Source organism: Gigantopelta aegis, chromosome 9 (genome assembly GCF_016097555.1).
Source record: "Gigantopelta aegis isolate Gae_Host chromosome 9, Gae_host_genome, whole genome shotgun sequence".
In the NCBI taxonomy this organism is placed as follows: Eukaryota; Metazoa; Mollusca; class Gastropoda; order Neomphalida; family Peltospiridae; genus Gigantopelta; species Gigantopelta aegis.
Genome location: NC_054707.1, coordinates 3,071,192 through 3,092,127, shown reverse-complemented (window position 1 = coordinate 3,092,127; position 20,936 = coordinate 3,071,192). Strand labels below are relative to the sequence as shown.

Below are 20,936 nucleotides of genomic sequence, written 5' to 3'. Positions count from 1 at the left end.
TGTAGGGTTGCTAATCGAGCAGTGGGACATTATGTTGGTTGAAAAAGTTAAGATAAACCCTTGCAACATGCGGACTTGCATTATTCTGCTGCAAGGATACGCGCAAGGCTAAGGAGAAGAAGGTGAGGCCTGATGACCTGATCCTGATATCATACGGCTGTAAGATTTCCCTGGATGACCACGAGAGGTATTTTGTCCGCCATGCCCCCCCCCCCCCCCCCCCCCCCCGCCCCAAACCGTAACAGACACACGTCCAAATCTGTCATTTTCCTTAATGCATCTGAATATCGATAGACACGTTGTTGTCTATCTGACGTGTAAAGCCAAGTGGGCCAAGTGAACCCGATTTGGTGCATTGTACGCATCCATTGCACTTGACGTTGATGTCACCTGGGTGTAAGTTGTGGACCAATGTAGGAACATCGTGGCCTTAAGTTAAACTCCCACAAACAATTCCTAACCATCCGTGACCACACTGGCCGACCATGAGTGCCTACAACCTGACTTGCAGTCTCCGTAGCTGTCTGACATTTTTACGGAGATGTTAGAGGTATATGTCTGCTCCTGGGATGGTCAGCTAATCGTCCTGTGGCTCTGAGATGCCCCAGTAAACGAGCTATCGTTTACTCATGTACCTCATATTGCTAGGCGACGCAACGTTGCGAATGCACCTTCATATTAGAGCAATAGCTCTACCCCTATCAACTAGTAACATTCGCAGTATTTGCCTTCTATGTCCACATGATAAACGGTGCTAATTGACAACATTCCTTCATTCGTTGTGTGAGTGTTGGTTTGCTGATATACTGTGAAAGCAAGACTAGTAAATAACCTAGTTTCGAAATATAAAAATGTTACAGATACACTAAATACTGGTGAAAATTAAATTGATTCTAAACAGTGATATATCTTGACGGTTTGTTTCCCAGTGCCAATGACTCAGACCATGAAGTAAACATGACACTGTTTGTAACTGTCGAGGATGTCTCTGACGAGACACCCATACTAGAAGCAGGAGACGTGAAATGGATCTTAGAGGAGATGCCAGTGGGAACAACCGTTTGTGGATTGTTCTCTATGACAGACGCTGATGCCAATGATGAACATGTCTACATACTACAAGGTAAATATGACATGTCTACATAGTACAAGGTAAATATGACATGTCTACAAACTACAAGGTAAATATGACATGTCTACAAACTACAAGATAAATATGACATACTTACAAACTATACTGTAAATATTACATGTTTGCAAAATACAAGGTAAATATGACCCGTCATGAAACTACAAGATACATATGACATGTATGAAAACATCAAGGTAAATATAACATGTTTATAAACTACAACATAAATATGATATGTTTATAAATACAAGATAAGTATGACGTCCACAATCTGCAAGGTAAATATGATCTGTCTACGAACTACAAGATAAATATAACGGGTATGCACACTACACGGTAAATATAACTCATTAATAAATAACAAGGTAAATATACCGTAAACAAACTAAAAGGTAAATATGTCACGTCTAGACAAATATAACGACTAGAAACTACATTGTAAATATGGCATATCTACAAACTACAAACGAAATTTGAGATGTCGAGTAACTACAGGGTAAATATAACATGTTTGCAAACTACAAGGTACATATCACACATTTACAAACTAGAAGGTAAATATGACACGTCTAGAAACTACAAGGTAAATATGTTGGCTACAAAATACATTGTAAATATAGCATGTCTACGAACTACAAATGAAATATGACATGTCCAGTAACTACAGGGTAAATATAACATGTTTTCAAATTAGAAGGTAAATATGGCATGTTTACAGACTACAAGGTAAATATGACATGTTTTTAAACTACAAGATAAATATGACATGTTTACAAACTAGACAGTAAATATGACATGTTTATAAACTACAAGGTAAAAAATTACATGTTTAGAAAATAAAAGTTACATCTAATGTCAACCAAACTAGAAGATAAATATGACGTCCACAAACTACATGGTAAATATGACACAACTAAAAACTACAAGATAAATATGTCATGTCCACAAACTACAAGGTAAATATAACATGTTTATAAACTACAACATACATATCACATGTTTACACATACAGGATAATATGACATGTTTACAGATACAAAATAATATGACATGTATGCAACCCACAAGGTAAATATGACATGTTTTAAACTACAAGGTAAATATGACATATTTGTAAACTACAAGGTAAATATGACATGTTTACAAACTACATAGTAAATATGACATGTATGCAATACACAAGGTAAATATAACATGTTTACAAACTAAAATGTAAATATAACTTGTTTATAAACTAGAATACAAATATGACATATTTACAAGCTACAAGGTAAATATTACGTTTAGAAAATACAAAGATAAATATGACGTCAACAAACTACAAGGTAAAGATGACAGCTACGAAATACAATGTAAATATAGCATGTATACAAACTGCAAGCGAACTATGGCGTGTCTAGAAACTACAAGGTAAACATAACATGTTTACAATCTACAAGGTACATATGACATGATTACAAATACAAAATAAATATGATATGTTTACAAACTACAAGGTAAATATTACATGTTTAGAAAATACAAGGTAAATATGACGTCTACAAACTACAAACTAAATATGACATGTCTGCAAAGTACAAGGTAAATATGACACCTCTAGAAACTACAAGGAAGGTAGGAAGGAAGGAAGGAAATTATTTATTTAACGACGCACTCAACACATTTTATTTACGGTTATCTGGCGTCGGAAAGCAATTATGACCTATTTTCAAACTAGTAGATAGTTTAAAATACGTATGCAGCTGTCTTGTTTCAATTAGCCTAACCCAAAAGTTTAATTAGGAAATGGAACATTGAAAGTTGACCCCTAATAATGTAAAGAGATTCTTCAGAAGCTTCAGTTTTATGTCTAAAATATATTCCATTCAAACGTTCGTTATGTCCACTTTGCAAAAATAAGAATAGTCACTATTTTGATTTGGGGGCGGGGCGTAGCCCAGTGGTAAAGCATTTGCTTGATGCGCAGTCGACCTGAGATCGATCCCCGTTGGTGGGCCCATTGGGCTATTTCTCGCTGCAGCCAGAGCACCACGCCTGGTATAACAAAGGCTGTTATATGTGTTATCCTGTCTGTGGGATGGTGCATACAAAAATATCCCTTGCTGCTAATCGACACGAGTAGCCCATGAAGTGGCAACATTAGGTTTCCTCCCTCAATATCGGTGTAGTCCTTAACCATATGTCCTACGCCATATAACCGTAAATAAAACGTGTTGAGTGGGTCGTTAAATAAAACATTTCCTTCCTTCTTACCTTATTTCGATTTTTTTTTAAAGTAAATAAATGATATTTCTGATTTTGTTAATCCTTTGATAATAATTTTGTCAAGTTTGAATATGATAATAACGGATAAGTAGTGGATCCAGAAATGTTCAGAGGATGATGGAAATTACTTTTTATGATTTAACTGAAATGACACGTGGAAGCCATGTGATCAGAGCAAACTAAAGGTCTTATTCCGTGACATTACTCCATTTGATAATGGGTGATATTGATATGCAATAGGATCCTGGAATTTTGAAGATGAAGTTATGCACGTCCTGTTAGTGTTCTCGCAAGCATGTGCTTCTGTGTTGTTTCAGCCTCGGTGGCGTCGTGGTTAGGCCATCGGTCTACAGGCTGGTAGGTACTAGGTTCGGATCCCAGTCGAGGCATGGGATTTTTAATCCAGATACCGACTCCAAACCCTGAGTGAGTGCTCCGCAAGGCTCAGTGGGTAGGTGTAAACCATTTGCACCGACCAGTGATCCATAACTGGTTCAACAAAGGCCATGGTTTGTGCTATCCTTCCTGTGGGAAGCGCAAATAAAAGATCCCTTGCTGCCTGTCGTAAAAGAGTAGCCTATGTGGCGACAGCGGGTTTCCTCTAAAAACTAAAAAAAACAGTGTCAGAATGACCATATGTTTGACGTCCAATAGCCGATGATAAGATAAAAAAAATCAATGTGCTCTAGTGGCGTCGTTAAATAAAACAAACTTTACTGTGTTGTTTTTTCACCGAAATTATCAATTTGTTTGAGGAGAGGACTCCAAGCTACCTGGATTCGCACATTCAGTGTATTGATTTCTTTGTAGGGTACGCCACTTGTGTGTGGAACAATCACGTCAAACAAGAGCCTTATGTGTTGGAAAGATGCATACCCGGACCACCGACACATACTGACAGTTTAAGAAATGAAAAATGCGTAATTTAGGAATACATAAATAAAAACACTATTATTCCTGCCATTTTGTTTATTTTTCGTTGTCTCCGGTAATCTAGCTAGAACGGGAAGTGACGTCAGCTCCTGTATGGACAGCGTAAACAAACGCAGTATTTATGACAAGGTGCTTCACTTTGATAAGCCTGACTTGTAAAACAAGATAAATGCTCTGATAATAAATTATTTAAATAAATAGAATGAAATGGGGTTACAATATGTTTCCCTCCGCAAACACTCTACGAAAAACATGCATATTAGTAGGCCCAAATGATAATTTCCTTTTCATGGTAACTACATAATTGATCAGTTCTGTGATTTTAGATGGGACAGTCTACTTAATCAATAGTATTACATAATTATTTACATTATAATAAATCTTGTTGGTTGATAACGGCCATTACCATTTTAGGGGTGACAGGTTATTTGTTGGAGAATGTTTTAATTTTGTTTGTCAATATGGTGACACAGGTCCTGGTCCACTACATGCTAATAACATAAGTGCCTACATTCCCCCCCCCCCCCCATATCATTCAACAAAGACTAATATTAGGACAAGTCATGACGCATCAGATTGGTATTGGATGCATCACAATACCGTGATATTAGTAATATAGCGGTAGGCCCTATATATTGTTTTTATGTGGCTAAGACGTCGACAATTACATGGTCTTGTAATCTACGTAATATTCACCTGACAACCAGGTGACCAATTAACTAAGCAACCAGTCAGTTTATGTATTCAGTATGTAGGTTTCTGAAATACACAGCAGCTTAATGCATGGACAGACCATGGTACATCGTTGGACAGTTATTTCGATTTGTTTTGTAGCCAGTTGGACATTGATGTTTTATTTTGTATTGGGAAAATAATATATACTTATTGTTGGCTTACTGGGATGAACATTATTACAGAACATTGCGACGCATTCCTGTTTCATCATTCTACAACAATCAACAGACTACGTTCGTTTCTTCAGTTCTAAAGTTAAAGTTCGTTTTTGGTTAACGACACCACTATAGTACAATGATTAATCATCGACTAATGGATGTCAAACATTTGGTAATTCTGACTCGTAGTCAACAAAGGAAACCCGCTACATATGTTTCTAATACAGCAAGGGATCTTTTATATGCACTTTCCCCACAGACAGGAAAGCATATACCACGACCTTTGACCAATTTTGATGCACTGGTTGGAAAGAGAAAAACCCCAATCAGCTGAATCCCGCCCTCTTCAGTTCTAAGACTAATAATACCTTATGTGATGTGTGAAGTTTTACCCAACAACCTATTCACCAGATGGCGCATTCAGTGTGTTGGAGCAAAATGCCTGTGCCTGTTATATGTAATAACAATCACATGTTTACCGTTTTATTAATTAAATATACCAACATACTTGTTGATTTTATGCAATATAGTTCATTAAATATGATTGAATATGCATGCCAGTCAAAATTTCTTGCATAATCATTCCTTTAATACAATGCACTTCAATTACAGGCTCAGATAAGAAATATTTCAATATAAACACAACAACTGGCGTGGTCACGATAGCTGAGCGAATCAACCGTGACGGGTCAACTGGTGTGACGTCACTCACAGATCTCAAGTTAACCGTAACCGACTCTTCTAGACTGGAAGACAGTATTTATCTCAACATCACCATTCAAGATGTCAACGACAATCCCCCTGTCTTTTCAGAAGCCATTTATCATGGCAATGTAACTGAGAACACAATACCAAGTATGTTTCCTTCTAAAGCCCAAAACACACCGAAGCTGAGTCTGACTCTGTCGAGTGTGACAAAGGCACCATGGCACGTGTATTTTGAGAACAGGATATGTAACCGATACATATTATCAGTATGTAATGAATGCATTCATATTTATAATATTTCCTTCCATAAACACCAACAACAATTATGAGAATTCCACATTGATTAATATACCTTCCCTGTTGTTTATTAAAAAAATAATTAAAAAGTGAGTGTCGACCATTGGGCAGCTGTCAGTCTGGCAGTGTGAAAATATAGCGCATGTTCTATGTAGTCTGTTGCCAAATATGTCATTTGGACCAGTACGAATGCGGTGTGTTTTGTCACGTTCGATTCAGTGGGTTTTGTATTTGACTGTTTTCGTAGTCCAGATTCTGGTTTTGCTGTGTTTTGGGCCATAAGAATCAGAATGGCAAAACCATTAACACGTTTTAGTTGGTATCGCATCACAAAACAGGGTTCAGAGACATTTCTGACGGGATTGTGATGATACTCTGCAATTAATCACTCACGGTTAGGTGCTTGTCTGTAGCACAGACACTCGCAAGGACGATACGTACATATTTCCTACTTCGTCTATAGGAGATCAAATAAAAACAATAGAAACAGAGTTCCATAGAAATTTCACTAGTTGTGATGTTACACACTCACGAACACGAATCTCTGAGAAAACGATGATATCAGTTGTTGCCATCTGTTGTATATGTAATGAATACAGCTATAAAGAATATTAATTTTATGAAAATATTATGTACAAAATTTTCATCAAAGAGTATGTTTAAGATGAAACTAAGATAAATCGTCAGACATCAGGTTAGTTAAAGATTCATCGTGTCCAATATACAACGTTTTGAAAGCCCTCAGTCCTTATAGGGACTGTTCCGAGTTTGTTGCCAATATAACATGTTTATGACTAACAGATCCTTTCTCATGACTAAAATTACATATAACATATAGAATATCAAAATTTTAGTAAACAAGGTATTTGCGGTCGGGGGCTAATATTTCTAGTAGTTATTGTTCATTTCTTTCGTTAGTGGGAAACATGTTACAGTGGCTGCAAACTCAGAACAGTCCCTTTAATGCTATAACCCTGAATACGTGATGGAACAAGAAAGAAGAAGGAAATGTTTTATTTAACGACGCACTCAACACATTTTATTTACGGTTATATGGCGTCAGACATATGGTTAAGGACCATACAGATATTAAGAGAGGAAACCCGCTGTCGCCACTTCATGGGCTACTCTTTTCGATTAGCAGCAAGGGATCTTTTATATGCACCATCCCACAGACAGGGTAGTACATACCACGGTCTTTGATGTACCAGTCGTGGTGCACTGGCTGGAATGAGAAATAGCGCAATGGGGCCACCGATCGGGGATCGATCTCACACCGACCGTGCATCGAGCGAGCGCTGTACCATTGAGCTACATCCCGCCCCATGATAAAACAACGTCTGTGCAAGAATAATATGGTACATCGTATTCTTTTTAATATTTTAATAGATATATAACAACCATGCCATGATGCGTCTGTGATGGGTGTGATATGAAGTTAAGGAAGGAAGAGAAGTTATATGTTAAATGATACACGTTAGAGTACTGTAGAATTTTGCACAGGTGTCAAATGCTGTTTACTCTTCTTATTGATATTGGGATTAAAGGCATATCTTTACCATATTGACCTGTGGGTTTTGTGTTGCTGTTTTTCAGATTCAAAAATATTAACGTTTTCACTGACTGACATGGATGTTGGATCAAACGGTCAGTTTACTTTATCTATAGAGGGTGACAGTGGAATAAACCAACAGTTCAAGATAGACGGACTGGATCTACTCACTGGATCTCGTAATGTCGGGTATGAATCTCAAGCTGAAAACGATTACAAGATTATTCTGGAAGTCATTGCTGTTGACAAGCCAGAAAGTGGTTTTGCGAAAACGACTACAGCTGTTGTTATTCTTGAGGTAGGTTTCTGGAAACGTTGGAGCTAACTCTTATGTAGCCTAATACTGAGCCGAACGGTCCTTAAACTATATACATAACTTATTGCTACTGACTTAATTAGTATTCAATACTCCTATAGGTAGTACTAAACCAAATAACTTCCGGCTGGGTCAAAGTTCGAGGTGCACCGAACTTTTGATAGAGAAGTGAACACCACAAGTCCAGTGATTGGTTATAAATGTGAGTGTGTTGGTTGTAAAAAATAATAATTTCATCTGGGTAAAAAAAATATGCAATTTTATTTCATCTAGTACCAATGTGTCAAGTAGCCTTGTGCTTGAAACATGTATGGGGTACCTGTAAAAAAAAGTACTCGAATTTTGTGCGAAACTAGGGTAGTCATAGACGCTACCCGTTATCTCAGAAACGAGCAGCTTGACCCCCATTTTTTTCTGATTCATTTTAAGTGTAAGGGGTGGTAGTATTTATATCCGTGGCGTTTATGTCGGTTGATACGTTGCAGGTAGGAGTTTTAGCCACATATGTTACTATTGTCGTCTATGGGATTTGATTTGGTAGTATACACCCTATAATAGTCTAAGGAACTAGCCACACAGTACGACTTGGTAAAATGACTGGAGTGACACCATCCATGAGCTTTTATGAAGTGGCAGGATGTTATTATTATTAAGTTATTTTCCATTCATGTGTTCCGTAATTAGTGAGTACCTCGAACTCCATTTCTGAACTTTTTATTTTAAAAAATGTGTAGTGTAAACACAAATAAATAAATAAAATTAATAAATAAAAGAATAAGGAATGTTATTTGGTTTGATTTATATATGTATGTATGTATGTTTGTATTGTATTGATGTATGAATATCTATGTTAAGGTTGAACGTTACATACATAGATATTAGCACATTTACGCAGGGGATAATTAAATCCTTTCTGGTCTCACAAACTGTCCCATGCCGTTGCTGGGACTCAAACCTATGGCACCGAATCGCCCGCAACTTTGCAGACTTGCCACGATATCTTTTGAGCTATTGAGGCAGGCATACCAATTAAACATTATTGGTGATAACGATACATGTGTGTTTGCTATTTGTGAATTTTAGATTTAATATGATAACCATACTCAAAACATGATAGTTGATATCAGTTCTGCGAAGTTAAAAAATACTGATATATTTATTGAAGTCATAGGACCTATCTTTACATTATTTATGTACCACCATAACACATTTTACTTTTAAAGATATTGCCAGTTAATGAAAAGAGTCCGGTTTGGAAAAGTCCAACAGTTGACAGCAATGGAAGATTTCCAGACGTTAGGATTCCAGAGGATATATCTCCAGGTTCTAACATTTCAACGTTTGAAGCTACCGACGATGACATGGGAACTGATGGAATTGTTACATATCATCTTATCTCAGTGACTACGAGTAAGTAGACAACTATTGTTGACTACAAATAAAAGTACAATACACAAATGTATTTTGAGAACAATACCCATTAGCGTGAAGGTATTTTATATGCAGTATAAATAAACATTTTTATTACAGAAGGTATGATTTTATAAATTATACTCATATTCAAGGTTTTGATATTTATATTAATACTAGTATTACATTTAACATTTTACCAAATACGCATCTAACATTATTTCAGATGCAGGATCTGTAGTTGAGGATATATTTCTACTGGATATGGAGTCTGGTGTTTTAAGAACTAGAGCAAACCTTGATCGAGATGACGCTACCGGAGGTGTGGAGTACTATGATGTGGTCCTGGAAGCACGTGACAGCAATGAGTCGCCAAGGACGTCTAGAGGAACTGTTTGGATTCTACTGGATAACGTGAACGACAACCTGCCAGTGATCGACTGTTTGTACGTGCTTCACGTACAGGAAAACACAAGTATTGGAGAGACTATTTTAACACTGCCAGATTCTGATGCTGACCAAGATTCGGTGACGTTTACAATATTAGATACAGATAAAGTTGACATACAGAGCGGGACTAATAATGTGAATATCGCGCAGGCCTTCGATTTTGAAACTGAAACTTCATACACGGCCTTAATAAGGTACACAACAAAGTTTTAAAATAATACCAATTTTCTTGTTGTTTAATAAAATATATCCCAATTCCAAATAAGTTTGAAAGCAATATTAGTTTTTGGTGATTTTTATAACGGATAAATAAGTTTCAGTTATATCTCGTAAAAATACTACATCCCATTTCCACATTTTCTATGCAATATATATTTTTTTGTGATTGTATAGCAAATAAATACATGGATACTTGGGATCCAAATATTAATTTAAAACATTACCTGTGACTTGAAGGTGCTATATACAAATCCATCAACTAGCTAGCCACAAAGTGATCTTTTAAATTACGTTTCAGTCCTCTGGCTAAGTCATCATTCACATCGTTTTTAAATCCGTATGTAACCCAGTGTGAAAGTGAGCACGTCAATCTAGGGTGGGCCCGTTGGTCTATTTCTTGTTCCAGATAGTGCTCCATAACTGGTGAAATAAAGGCCTCCGTATATATATAGTATCCTGTCTGTGGGAGAGTGCATATAACAGATCACTAGCTGATAATGGAAAAAGATACACAGTGGAGTTGTGACATAAGGTTTCCTCTCTTGTTATCTGTGTGGTCCTTAACCATTTGTCGGAATCCATATACATGGAAATTCAAATGCGTTGACTATGTCATTAAATAAAACATTTCTTCTTGTTAATTCTAGTGCATCTGATGGTAAGCATGTGGTTAATTCAACCCTAATCATAATGGTTGTTGATGTGAATGATGAAGCGCCAGAAGTGACTATCAGCAGTATATCGATACGGGAAGAACTAAAACCAGGAACAGCAGCGTGTGGAGCGTTCACAGCCACGGACAGGGATGAGGGAGATGTATTAACATTTAACATTAGTGGTACGAACACTCACAGTTACACATCTAAAACATGTGATACCAAAGTGAAGAGTGGTATGGTGTGTGTTTGTGTGTTTGTCTGTGTCTGTGTGTGTGTCTGTGTGTGTGTGTGTGTGTGTGTGTGTGTGTGTGTGTGTGTGTGTGTGCACGCGCGTGCGTGCGTGTGCAATGTTAAGATGTCTATCGGAGGAAGCCATTGATTTGGCCAGATTCTTGTCTTTACCAGACGTTATGCTTAGCTGACTTTGCCATGAAAACCCCCTGAGGAGAGTGATTAATTGCTGTCCTAATCTGAATGACAAAACCGTGTCCCCGTGATCAAACTCGTATCTCTACACAACGCAGAGTTGAACTGGTGTTTTAGGCAAACTCGTGATTGCTTACATGATCCACTATGAGGTGTACACCCCTAAAAGAATCGGTAGTCCCCTACGAGATCCATAACATGATGTTTCATCCCTCATGAACCACTAAGCTCAGAAAACCGAAACCTGCACAGAATAGGCTCAGGGAATAGATAAAGCTTAAGATATTTAATGACCACATTGAGAATTGGTATTTAATCCTTTTCTAATATTATTTTCTTAAATTCATTTGCTAATGGTAATGTGTTACCACTTGGCATAAACAGTGGCTTCAACGAGAATCCTTAGCGAAAAATCCAAACTACATGTACTTAGAAAATATCCATCGCATATCCAGTCAATAGCAGAGCGTCTTTTGCCAATGTAGAAGAAGACGTAAATATAGAACTCTTCCATGGACTTGCAGTTTGTAACCATTGAAGTGAATGTAGGCAAAATAATGACATGTAAAATGCTGGAGTACCTCATTGATAACATATATGTCAATATATTGTTTTACAATAATATACATATGTGAAGTTGTAAGGTTTCAAGCTGTATTTACATTTGTTGCAGGCGGTGACAGTGACTACTTTAACATAGATTCGTCATTAGGTGATCTGACAGTTGCTAAACCTGTGGACAGAGATGGACCAGCAGGGATTAGGTTCTTCGACAATGTGACTGTAATGGTAACAGATAAAGCGGGACACAGCGTCAGTATGACATTAAATATCACTGTCACCGACATCAACGACAACTCGCCAGTGTGCACTGATGACATCATTAACATAACAGTCACAGAAAATTCAGCTGATAGTGAGTTGGTTATTTAATAGGTTAACATACTAGTTGCTTGCTTTGATAAGCAATTATAAATATTACTTGTGGGGGGATTTTGTAACGATATACGTTATCTTGTAGAATTAATATTTAAACCAGTATAGTGATTGTATGGACGTTTATGAAATATCACATTCAGTAGGCTAATAATAACTCTTTACTTTGTCTTTTTCAATAATGAACACACCAGTTAAAAACAATGGAATGTAGAAACAAAACAGACTAATATAATATGAATGAGAGAGATTGCACCACAACCTCAGAAACACTAACAGTGGATAAAACATATTTTGGCTCTAATAGATCGACGAATTTCTTCTTCAGGACAGCACCTCGCGTCTGTTGACTGCACAGACGCAGACTCTAGGTCTAACGGAAATATCAGCGCGTCTATAACGGAAGGCAACACTGATGACGTATTCTACGTGACTGGTCTACAGCTGTATGTGAATGGAAGTGAAGTAGACTACGAGCGGAGCGAGAGTCACGTGTATACTCTAGTTGTTAAATTAACAGATTTCCCACAAAGCGACCACCCTCATACAGCGGCAGTGTTGGTTTATGTCACGGTATGTGGCGTTTGTTATACCACATTCATAATTTCGTTAAGAATAACATTGATATTAGAGGTCATAAATGCATAACTGGAATTAAACACTACCACATGGTATCGCCATGCATCAGTATGTCAGCAGCTTATCTTTCACTGGTTGTCAGGCGTACGGAGACAATGTTATATGTTTTCCATTTCCATGGATTTGTACTAACTTCTTCTGTAAACCAACCAAATATTTTAAAGCTGTTTATATCTTGAAATGTCACTAGCGTGACCATAGTGTAAGGTGACTATGCCCCAAGTCATACCTCTTTGATTTTTTCCACGGCTTTAATTTAATATTTGATTATCCTCGCATATCACAGTTTACAGAACATATGTGTGTGTCTTTACCCAATCAAAACAGTTTCGAAGTACCATTGCCTATTTCTTCATCCTTATCGTAGCACTGGCTATTCAGTGACCTAACTTTGTAAATAAATGCCACTGTAGGTTTTGCCAGTAAACGAACACAGTCCTGTTTGGAAAGATCCAGTCGCTGAGGACGAGGGTATGTTTCCTGACGTCTCTGTACGAGAAGATGTAACTCCCGGACACGAAATCCTCAGAGTATCTGCTGCTGACGAGGACTCCGGTTCTGATGGTGATCTACGATACAGTATCCAGTTAGCGACGTCAAGTGAGTCTACATGCATTTCTGTTGGTAAAAGATGCTGTCAGATCACGTGGGTCTACATTGTTTGTAAGAGCGGGATCTAGTCAGATCACGTGGGTCTACATTGTTTGTAAGAGCGGGATCTAGTCAGATCACGTGGGTCTACATTGTTTGTAAGAGCGGGATCTAGTCAGATCACGTGGGTCTACATTGTTTGTAAGAGCGGGATCTAGTCAGATCACGTGGGTCTACATTGTTTGTAAGAGCGGGATCTAGTCAGATCACGTGGGTCTACATTGTTTGTAAGAGCGGGATCTAGCTAGATCACGTGGGTCTACATTGTTTGTAAGTGCGGGATCTAGCTAGATCACGTGGGTCTACATTGTTTGTAAGAGCGGGATCTAGTCAGATCACGTGGGTCTACATTGTTTGTAAGAGCGGGATCTAGTCAGATCACGTGGGTCTACATTGTTTGTAAGAGCGGGATCTAGCACAGTCGGTACAGTCCTTGCTGGAGGTGCTTTCGTCATAGGATCAAACCCTTCAGTGGACCCATTCTCCGATTGTTTTTTTTTCCTTCAAAACCAGTGTCTAACACCTGGTATCTCACCAAAGACTGAGTAATATGCTGAGCATATAAAAGATCCCTTGCTGCCAATAAAAATGTTATGGCTTTCCTCTACTACTATATATCAGAATTATGAAATATTTGACATGCAGTGGCCGATGATTACTAAAATGATGTGCTCTAGTGAGGTCATTACACAAAACAAACTTTATCTATACTGTTACGTGATATAATGATACAAGAATGGGCATAACGTAGTCGCACCACCAATTATTATTGTATGACTAACAAATAACAATTGCTTCTCTTAGTATACATGATGGGAGGAGAAACTCGGTGCTCTCTTGGAAATGTTAGTCCTGCTACGAACATTCTAGCAAGGGTGTTTGTATGATGGCAGTCCTCCTGTAGACGAAACACAAATCACAGTTGATTGAGATGAGCAGTCTCCACTGTGTTAAGACATTTTGGCTGCCTTGTGAATAATTAATTCGGCAACAATTTTAGCATTCAGATTTATAAATGACCAGCAAAACGTGTTTTATATATTGGACTTTTCCCACAGGGAGTCGGCAGCCATTGGCCCTGTGCTTATAAACCTTTTAGAGCCTAGACTTAAGACTCTAACAGAGTCTGAGACTTTAACATCATAACAACACAATACAAATCTGAACGACAAAATCATAATACGTGATCAGGACCGTATCTCTGCACAATGCAGAGTTGAATGGGTATTTGGTAAAATAGTGGTCGATTCCATGAATCTCTATCTAGTGCCTCATCTATCTATTAGGACAGCCACTCCCGAGGAGATCCTTTACTGGAGATTCCATCCTTTTTGCACCGCCTTAAAGGACTGCCATTCCCATACAAGTTTATTAAATAGAGAATAATACATGAGTGGCCGTTAGATACCATTTATCTCACAATGAGTTGTTTTAAAATGCATCTAACGAGGAAAGTGAGTTTGATACGTTTTTAAACAACGAGTTCTGAGATAAATGGTATTTAACGGCCACTCCTGTATTATTCTATTTCTTAAATATCCTTATAAAACAGGTTTTAAGCAAATTTTAACATCTTTTTTAACCAAAAGTTGTTTACAGCCGTTGCACTTGTTGCTGACTTACACGTCACAGACACATGGATGTCAGGTTAACTATACTATGTCTAATGAATTTCTATCCTGTAGTTTTTCATTGGTTGTATGGCATTGGTGACCTGGTCATCACCTGTAACCAGAAATAAGAAATCAAAATTAGCACCGGAAACAACTCATTGGAGTAAGTACAGTTGTGATGACATGTACTCATGAATCACTGTCACAACACTGATGACAGCAGGTGTTTGCGAAAAGTGAGCATACCCTGCCTCACTGATGACACCCATCATGAGTACTGCCACCACAGCTGTCAAGTCCGCCACTTTATGAGTCTAGAGGCACATACCCTGGTTGGATTTGGAGCAAAATCTAAAGTGTTACTATATTTTACAGGTAGTGGTGAGAATTCGACGGACGTTTTTCACATTGACAGCCTAACAGGTTCACTTACCATGATGAAACCACTGGACGCCGATACAGCCACAGGCGGTGTGGAATTTCACAGCATCGTTATAGAAGCCAGGGATTCTGGAGCTTCCACAAAGAGTGTCACGGGAACTGTGAAGATTCTCTTAAAACCCACCAACGACAATCCTCCGAAATTTACCAAAACGGTTTTCAAAGTATTCGTCCCATGCGAGACAGAACTTAATACAGAAATTTTAAAACTCGAAACGAACGACGCTGACGGTGACTCAGATGTTTTGTTCTCTGTGTCAAGTGGTGCTGGTGATTTCGTGTATGTAGATCAGTCAACGGGATCGATGGTGTTAAAAACATTTCCATCTCAGCAGTCAACGTCGTCGGATCTGGTGAAAACAGTGAAGGTGCGGGTCACCGACGTTGACGATGTAAATTTGAGAGACGAGGCTCACGCCAGTGTGGTGTTTGAAGACTGCTCACCACCCGTCAACTGCACCACGCAGAAACCAGTCGAGTGTGTATCTATTGCACCTGTTACATGTGAACCAGGTAAAAAGTCATACCATTCATTAATTGGGTATATCAACACAAAGATTGGGGAGACTTCCACCTTCATTTTCCCACACCCTTGTTTAAAATGATAGAAAAGCTGATTTGAAATGTCTACAGTTCATCTTAATACACCCATGGTTATTATAAATCTTACTATAGGAGCATAGCCAGAGGAATATTTATATATATATTGAGGAGCTTCCGCAAGCGCTCACTAGACTAGCTTTTGCATCTATCATTAAATCAATATGATGTGATAGAACACGGTGGTACCAGTCAAATTGTTTGTCGCAGGTATATGAGTTTTTATTTGCAAATAATATCCGTTTGTGCGCCTGGTGTGTTACGGTTTTTTGTGTCCGTGGGCGCGTGTGTGTATTTTAGGTGGTGTGTGATGGGTTTTGTTGTTATAATTTGTTTCTAGCTCTTAATGATTATTTGACAGTATATCACACTACTCAAAATGTTTTACGTGCTTCGTTTAATAAAAAGTTTCTTTACATTAACAGAAGGCAATCTGCTACTACAATGCCACCGATTCATACTGTGACTATGCCAATATTCAATGTGTGTGTACCATTATGATGCTACTGATATATAGTTAAAATAAATAGGCCTAGACTGACAGAATCAATATTGTTTCAGACGTCAACGACGTTGTCACTAACTGGGTACTTAGAAGTTTGCTTATGGTGTTTGGTGTTGGACTATTGGTTACCATAGCAATGTACATGAAGTTAAAAATGTGAGTATTAATTTTAAAGCATCTTATTTCAAAAGAGATTTTTTATTTTATTTATTTTAGTTTTTGTATTAATATATTATTATTAACTGTTCAAATATTTATGCATTCTCCATAATTAACAACATATTATTTGTCTCTATACCCATCAATACTGACGTCATCACATCAGTGAATTTAAAATCCAAACCAATAATTCAACTTTTCATCCTGAAATTCTACAAAATCTATTCCAGTAATGTTGTTTTATGATGTATCTACATAGTATAGCACACGGAGAGGGAAGTTATTTACATACCCTACTAAGCAACCAGTGTATTCAATATATTATTTATCGTCCAACACCCATACACAAATAGTTCGGGTACATTACCCTAAGCCTGTACCCCAACGCGATCATTTTGAAATATGTCTTGATTTTAATTTCATAAATGTGTGTGTGTGTGTGCGTGCGTGCTTGTGTTTGAATGAGTGCGTCGTATGTATTTGTGTGCGCGCATGTGTGTATATGTAGTTTTGCTTCGTTTTGTTTCACAACACCGCTAAAGCACATTGATCTATTAATCATCGACTATTGGATGTCAAACATTTGGTACATTAGAGAGAAAATCCGCTACATTTTTTCATTAGTAGCAAGGGATCTTTTATATGCACTCCCACAGACAGGACAGTACATACCACGTCCTTTGATATGCTAGTTGTGGTGCACTGGCTGCAACGAAAAATAGCCCAATGGGTTCACAGACGGGGATCGATCGACCGACCGCGCATCAGGCGAGCGCACTGGGCTACGTCCCGCCCCTGTGTGTGTATGTATGTATGTATGCATGTATGTATGTATATATGTATGTATGCATGGATGCATGGATGCATGGATGCATGTATGCATGTATGGATGTATGTATGTATGTATGTATGCATGCATGGATGCATGTATGCATGTATGCATGTATGCATGCATGCATGCATGCATGCATGGATGCATGTATGTATGTATGTATGTATGCATGCATGCATGCATGCATGCATGCATATATGCTATGTAAACTATGTATGTATGTATGCTCTGTATGTATGCATATGCATGCATGTATGCATGTATGCGGTGTATGTATGTATGCATGTAAACAGTAGGTATGTATGTATGGCTAGTATGTGTATGTATGTATGTATGTATTGTATGTATGTTTGTATGCATGTATACATAGATGTATGCATGTAAGTAGGGGATGTATGTATGTTTGTAGGTGTGTATGTATGTATGTATGTATGTATGTATGTATGCATGTATGTATGTGTGTATGTATTTGTGTATGTGTAAAAACACATGCATGTGTATCAGTTTACTTACTGGTCATTGTCTGTTTTCAACAGGTGTCCTACTAATGCAGTTGACGACATGAAAGGGCCGAAACGTATGTCATACAAATTTTAATATATGTTATGTATCTATATACATCACGTTGAGGTAAATTACATTATAATCATATTCACAGTACACACTGGATCCCCCCCCCCCCCCCCCCCCACACAACACACGGTCAAACAAACAAACAAACAATAATAAAAAAACCCAAAACAACAAGAAACAAGCACATGAACTGTGACGCCATTCACTTTGTGAACAAATTGGGCTGTTCCTGTAGTTAGTTTCACAGCAGCGAGATAGAGAATACTACATGAGTGGCCATTCGATACCAGTTATCTTACGAGTTGTTTTAAAATGTATTTAACGAGAGAAAACTAACTGGATACGTTTGTAAACAACGAGTTGTAAGATAAATGGTATCTAACTGATATGAATGCAGTATTCTATTTCTAACATATCTTTAAAAATTCAAGTTTTATGCTAATTTAAATGTCTTTTTCGACTAAAAGTTATTTACAGCACTGTATATAGTCTGTTTGCTTCAAAAGGAAACCGATGAATTGGCATGTAACGTCATAATGAAATACATTTAAAATTCATATAAAAACATGTGCTTAAGTTTAAACCCATACCAACCCATACCAAACCGATTACCATTAAATTATACAGATTAAATTTTTGGCGATGCAAGAGATGGTAAAATAAATTACCATTAAAATTATACAGATTAAATCTCATTTTTAATACAAGGGTGAAGACAAAATGCTAAAATAGCCTAGATATGCAACTTGACTTCCATTGTCTGTGAGTAAAACAATAATGCAATACAAATAGAATAATGGTAGAACTGCACGTGTTGTAATATATAAACTAGTCTGGGTGGCAGTCCTCTATGCGACGATACAAGAGGGATGAAATTAACTTTGTGGCTAGCAATATTACCGGTCGATGCAAGAGATGGTAAAAAACTCCAGTACAGGATTTATCTATTGCAACGCAAAAAACATTACTCAGGAGTGGCTGTCTTCTTACAAACGAAGCACGCACACGCATTTAATTTGGATATTGCAATTACTACAGTAGTAGGCTACTAATAAAATAAATATTGATAGAAAAATAAATCTGTCCATGAAACAAAAGCAAAACCATTTTACCAACTAGCTTACTAGATAATTATGGCGAAGTACTTCCAGTTAGCCTATTGCAAAGCATAAAAACGTACTTATTACGTTTTGAACTACTAGTAATATTTTCACGAAGTTAGTGTGGGCGCTGTAAGCCTTGAGCATGTTCTATTTCTTCTGCTGCCAAATCTGTAGTTCATTTGAACCATAATTCCGTTACCCTAACATGGTCGCCCATCGTTACTGTTTACAGCGGCCTGGGAAAAGAACACGGGCGACGGGAGACCTAATTTTCAACCCTGCTTATGGGTCCACTGACAGTCTTGTACACCCATCATATTACCCCATGAAATCCTCTACCAATAAACCATGTCCTGCTATTTTCAAAATTTTAATTCAAAGTTAATATTCAATGTGGTCTTTTATTAATTTTTTGTAACCAACATTTGAAAACAATTCCGTTACAACATGAATGTTCTGTTTTCAGCGGCCTGGGAAAAGAACAGTCTCGAGAGACCAGAGAGTTACGAACACAGCTTACCAATAGATGACATCGTACGTTTTCTGTTAACTTTATTTATTATCTAGTAATGTAAATATATTGTAATGTAATTTATCATCTCTGCACATATAACCGACGCAAATAAATTATTGTGGTAGAAACATATCTATAACTAGTAAATATTTTTAAAAAAGTAAAACAATTTTCAATTAGCCTCACTTTAAAACAGTAGTCTATTGAAAATTCATGTTATACTATACAACAAGCAATGCTTGTTAATTTAACAGATTACCATATAACAAGAAACACGTTAATATTAATTTAATGTTCTTCAGTTTATTTACAGTTATTCACTTTGAATCCCACTAGTTTTGTGTAAATTAATATTATCATTTTTCATTCATTTCAACTTATTGCCGTGCTTATATCCAATTATTGTTCAAGCACGCTGTCCTGGGCACACACCTCAGCTATCTGGATTGTATGTCCAGGACAGATGGTTAGTAGTTAATTGTTAGTGGTTAGTGAGAGAGGGGGGTGTAGTGGTCTTACACCTACCTACCGCTAAAACTCGCTCTCGGTGGGAGCCGGTACCGGCTGCGAACCCTGTACCTACCAGCCTTATGTCGGATGGCCTAACCACGACACTGCCGAGGCTGGTTTATTATCAATGTCTTGTGAACAATAATTAGATCCACTCTGACAGTTACCGAATTACTTTTATCAATTATAAATATTAAAAATACTCGTGTTTCTTCTGCTGTTATTTATAGTTAGAAAACATATCCCTTAATTACATTATTAGAGAGATAGTTTTTCTCTTGCTTTTTCAGATAGTGGAAGATGATCCTCCGATGTTCCTAAAGGAATGATAGCATTTTGCACCAATTTGTTATATGTTTATATTCTGTGGTTTGTGAAAACAACCTCGTTTTATGTGTGACAATAAACAGTTACAATATTATTTACAAGATGTTTTTATCATAAGAAAGCCATATTAGTCTGTCGATCCATGACTATTAATGGTAATTGGTCCTCGAAATAATTTGAGCAATATTGTCTGTAAACTACTTACAGTTCTTTCCTTGATATATTATTCCATGTAAATCAGGGCTCGAGATTGGAATTAAAATATGGCCTGGA

At 37.3% G+C, this 20,936-nt stretch overlaps 3 protein-coding genes across 3 annotated transcripts in view; all 3 read left to right on the top strand.

The window, feature by feature from the left end:
* Positions 1-7,839, top strand: part of LOC121380724 (protocadherin Fat 4-like) — a 27,047-nt gene extending 19,208 nt beyond the window's left edge. Inside the window, exons 24-26 of the mRNA XM_041509676.1 lie at positions 930-1,123; positions 5,836-6,056; positions 7,825-7,839. Of these exons, the coding sequence (XP_041365610.1) occupies positions 930-1,123; positions 5,836-6,056; positions 7,825-7,839 (430 nt within the window). The remainder of the gene's footprint in view (positions 1-929; positions 1,124-5,835; positions 6,057-7,824) is intronic.
* On the top strand, positions 7,527-11,457 carry LOC121380723 (protocadherin gamma-A4-like). The gene is made up of 5 exons (XM_041509675.1): positions 7,527-8,078; positions 9,320-9,506; positions 9,733-10,150; positions 10,823-11,013; positions 11,378-11,457. Exons 1-5 carry the CDS (start codon positions 7,857-7,859, stop codon positions 11,455-11,457), a joined length of 1,098 nt encoding a protein of 365 aa, XP_041365609.1. The 5' UTR covers positions 7,527-7,856.
* LOC121381974 (protocadherin Fat 3-like) lies at positions 10,904-20,936 on the top strand. The gene is made up of 8 exons (XM_041511415.1): positions 10,904-12,176; positions 12,525-12,769; positions 13,249-13,435; positions 15,475-16,053; positions 16,702-16,801; positions 18,173-18,213; positions 19,779-19,846; positions 20,627-20,936. The coding sequence occupies exons 1-8, from the start codon at positions 11,858-11,860 to the stop codon at positions 20,663-20,665; spliced, it is 1,578 nt and encodes a 525-aa protein (XP_041367349.1). The 5' UTR covers positions 10,904-11,857; the 3' UTR covers positions 20,666-20,936.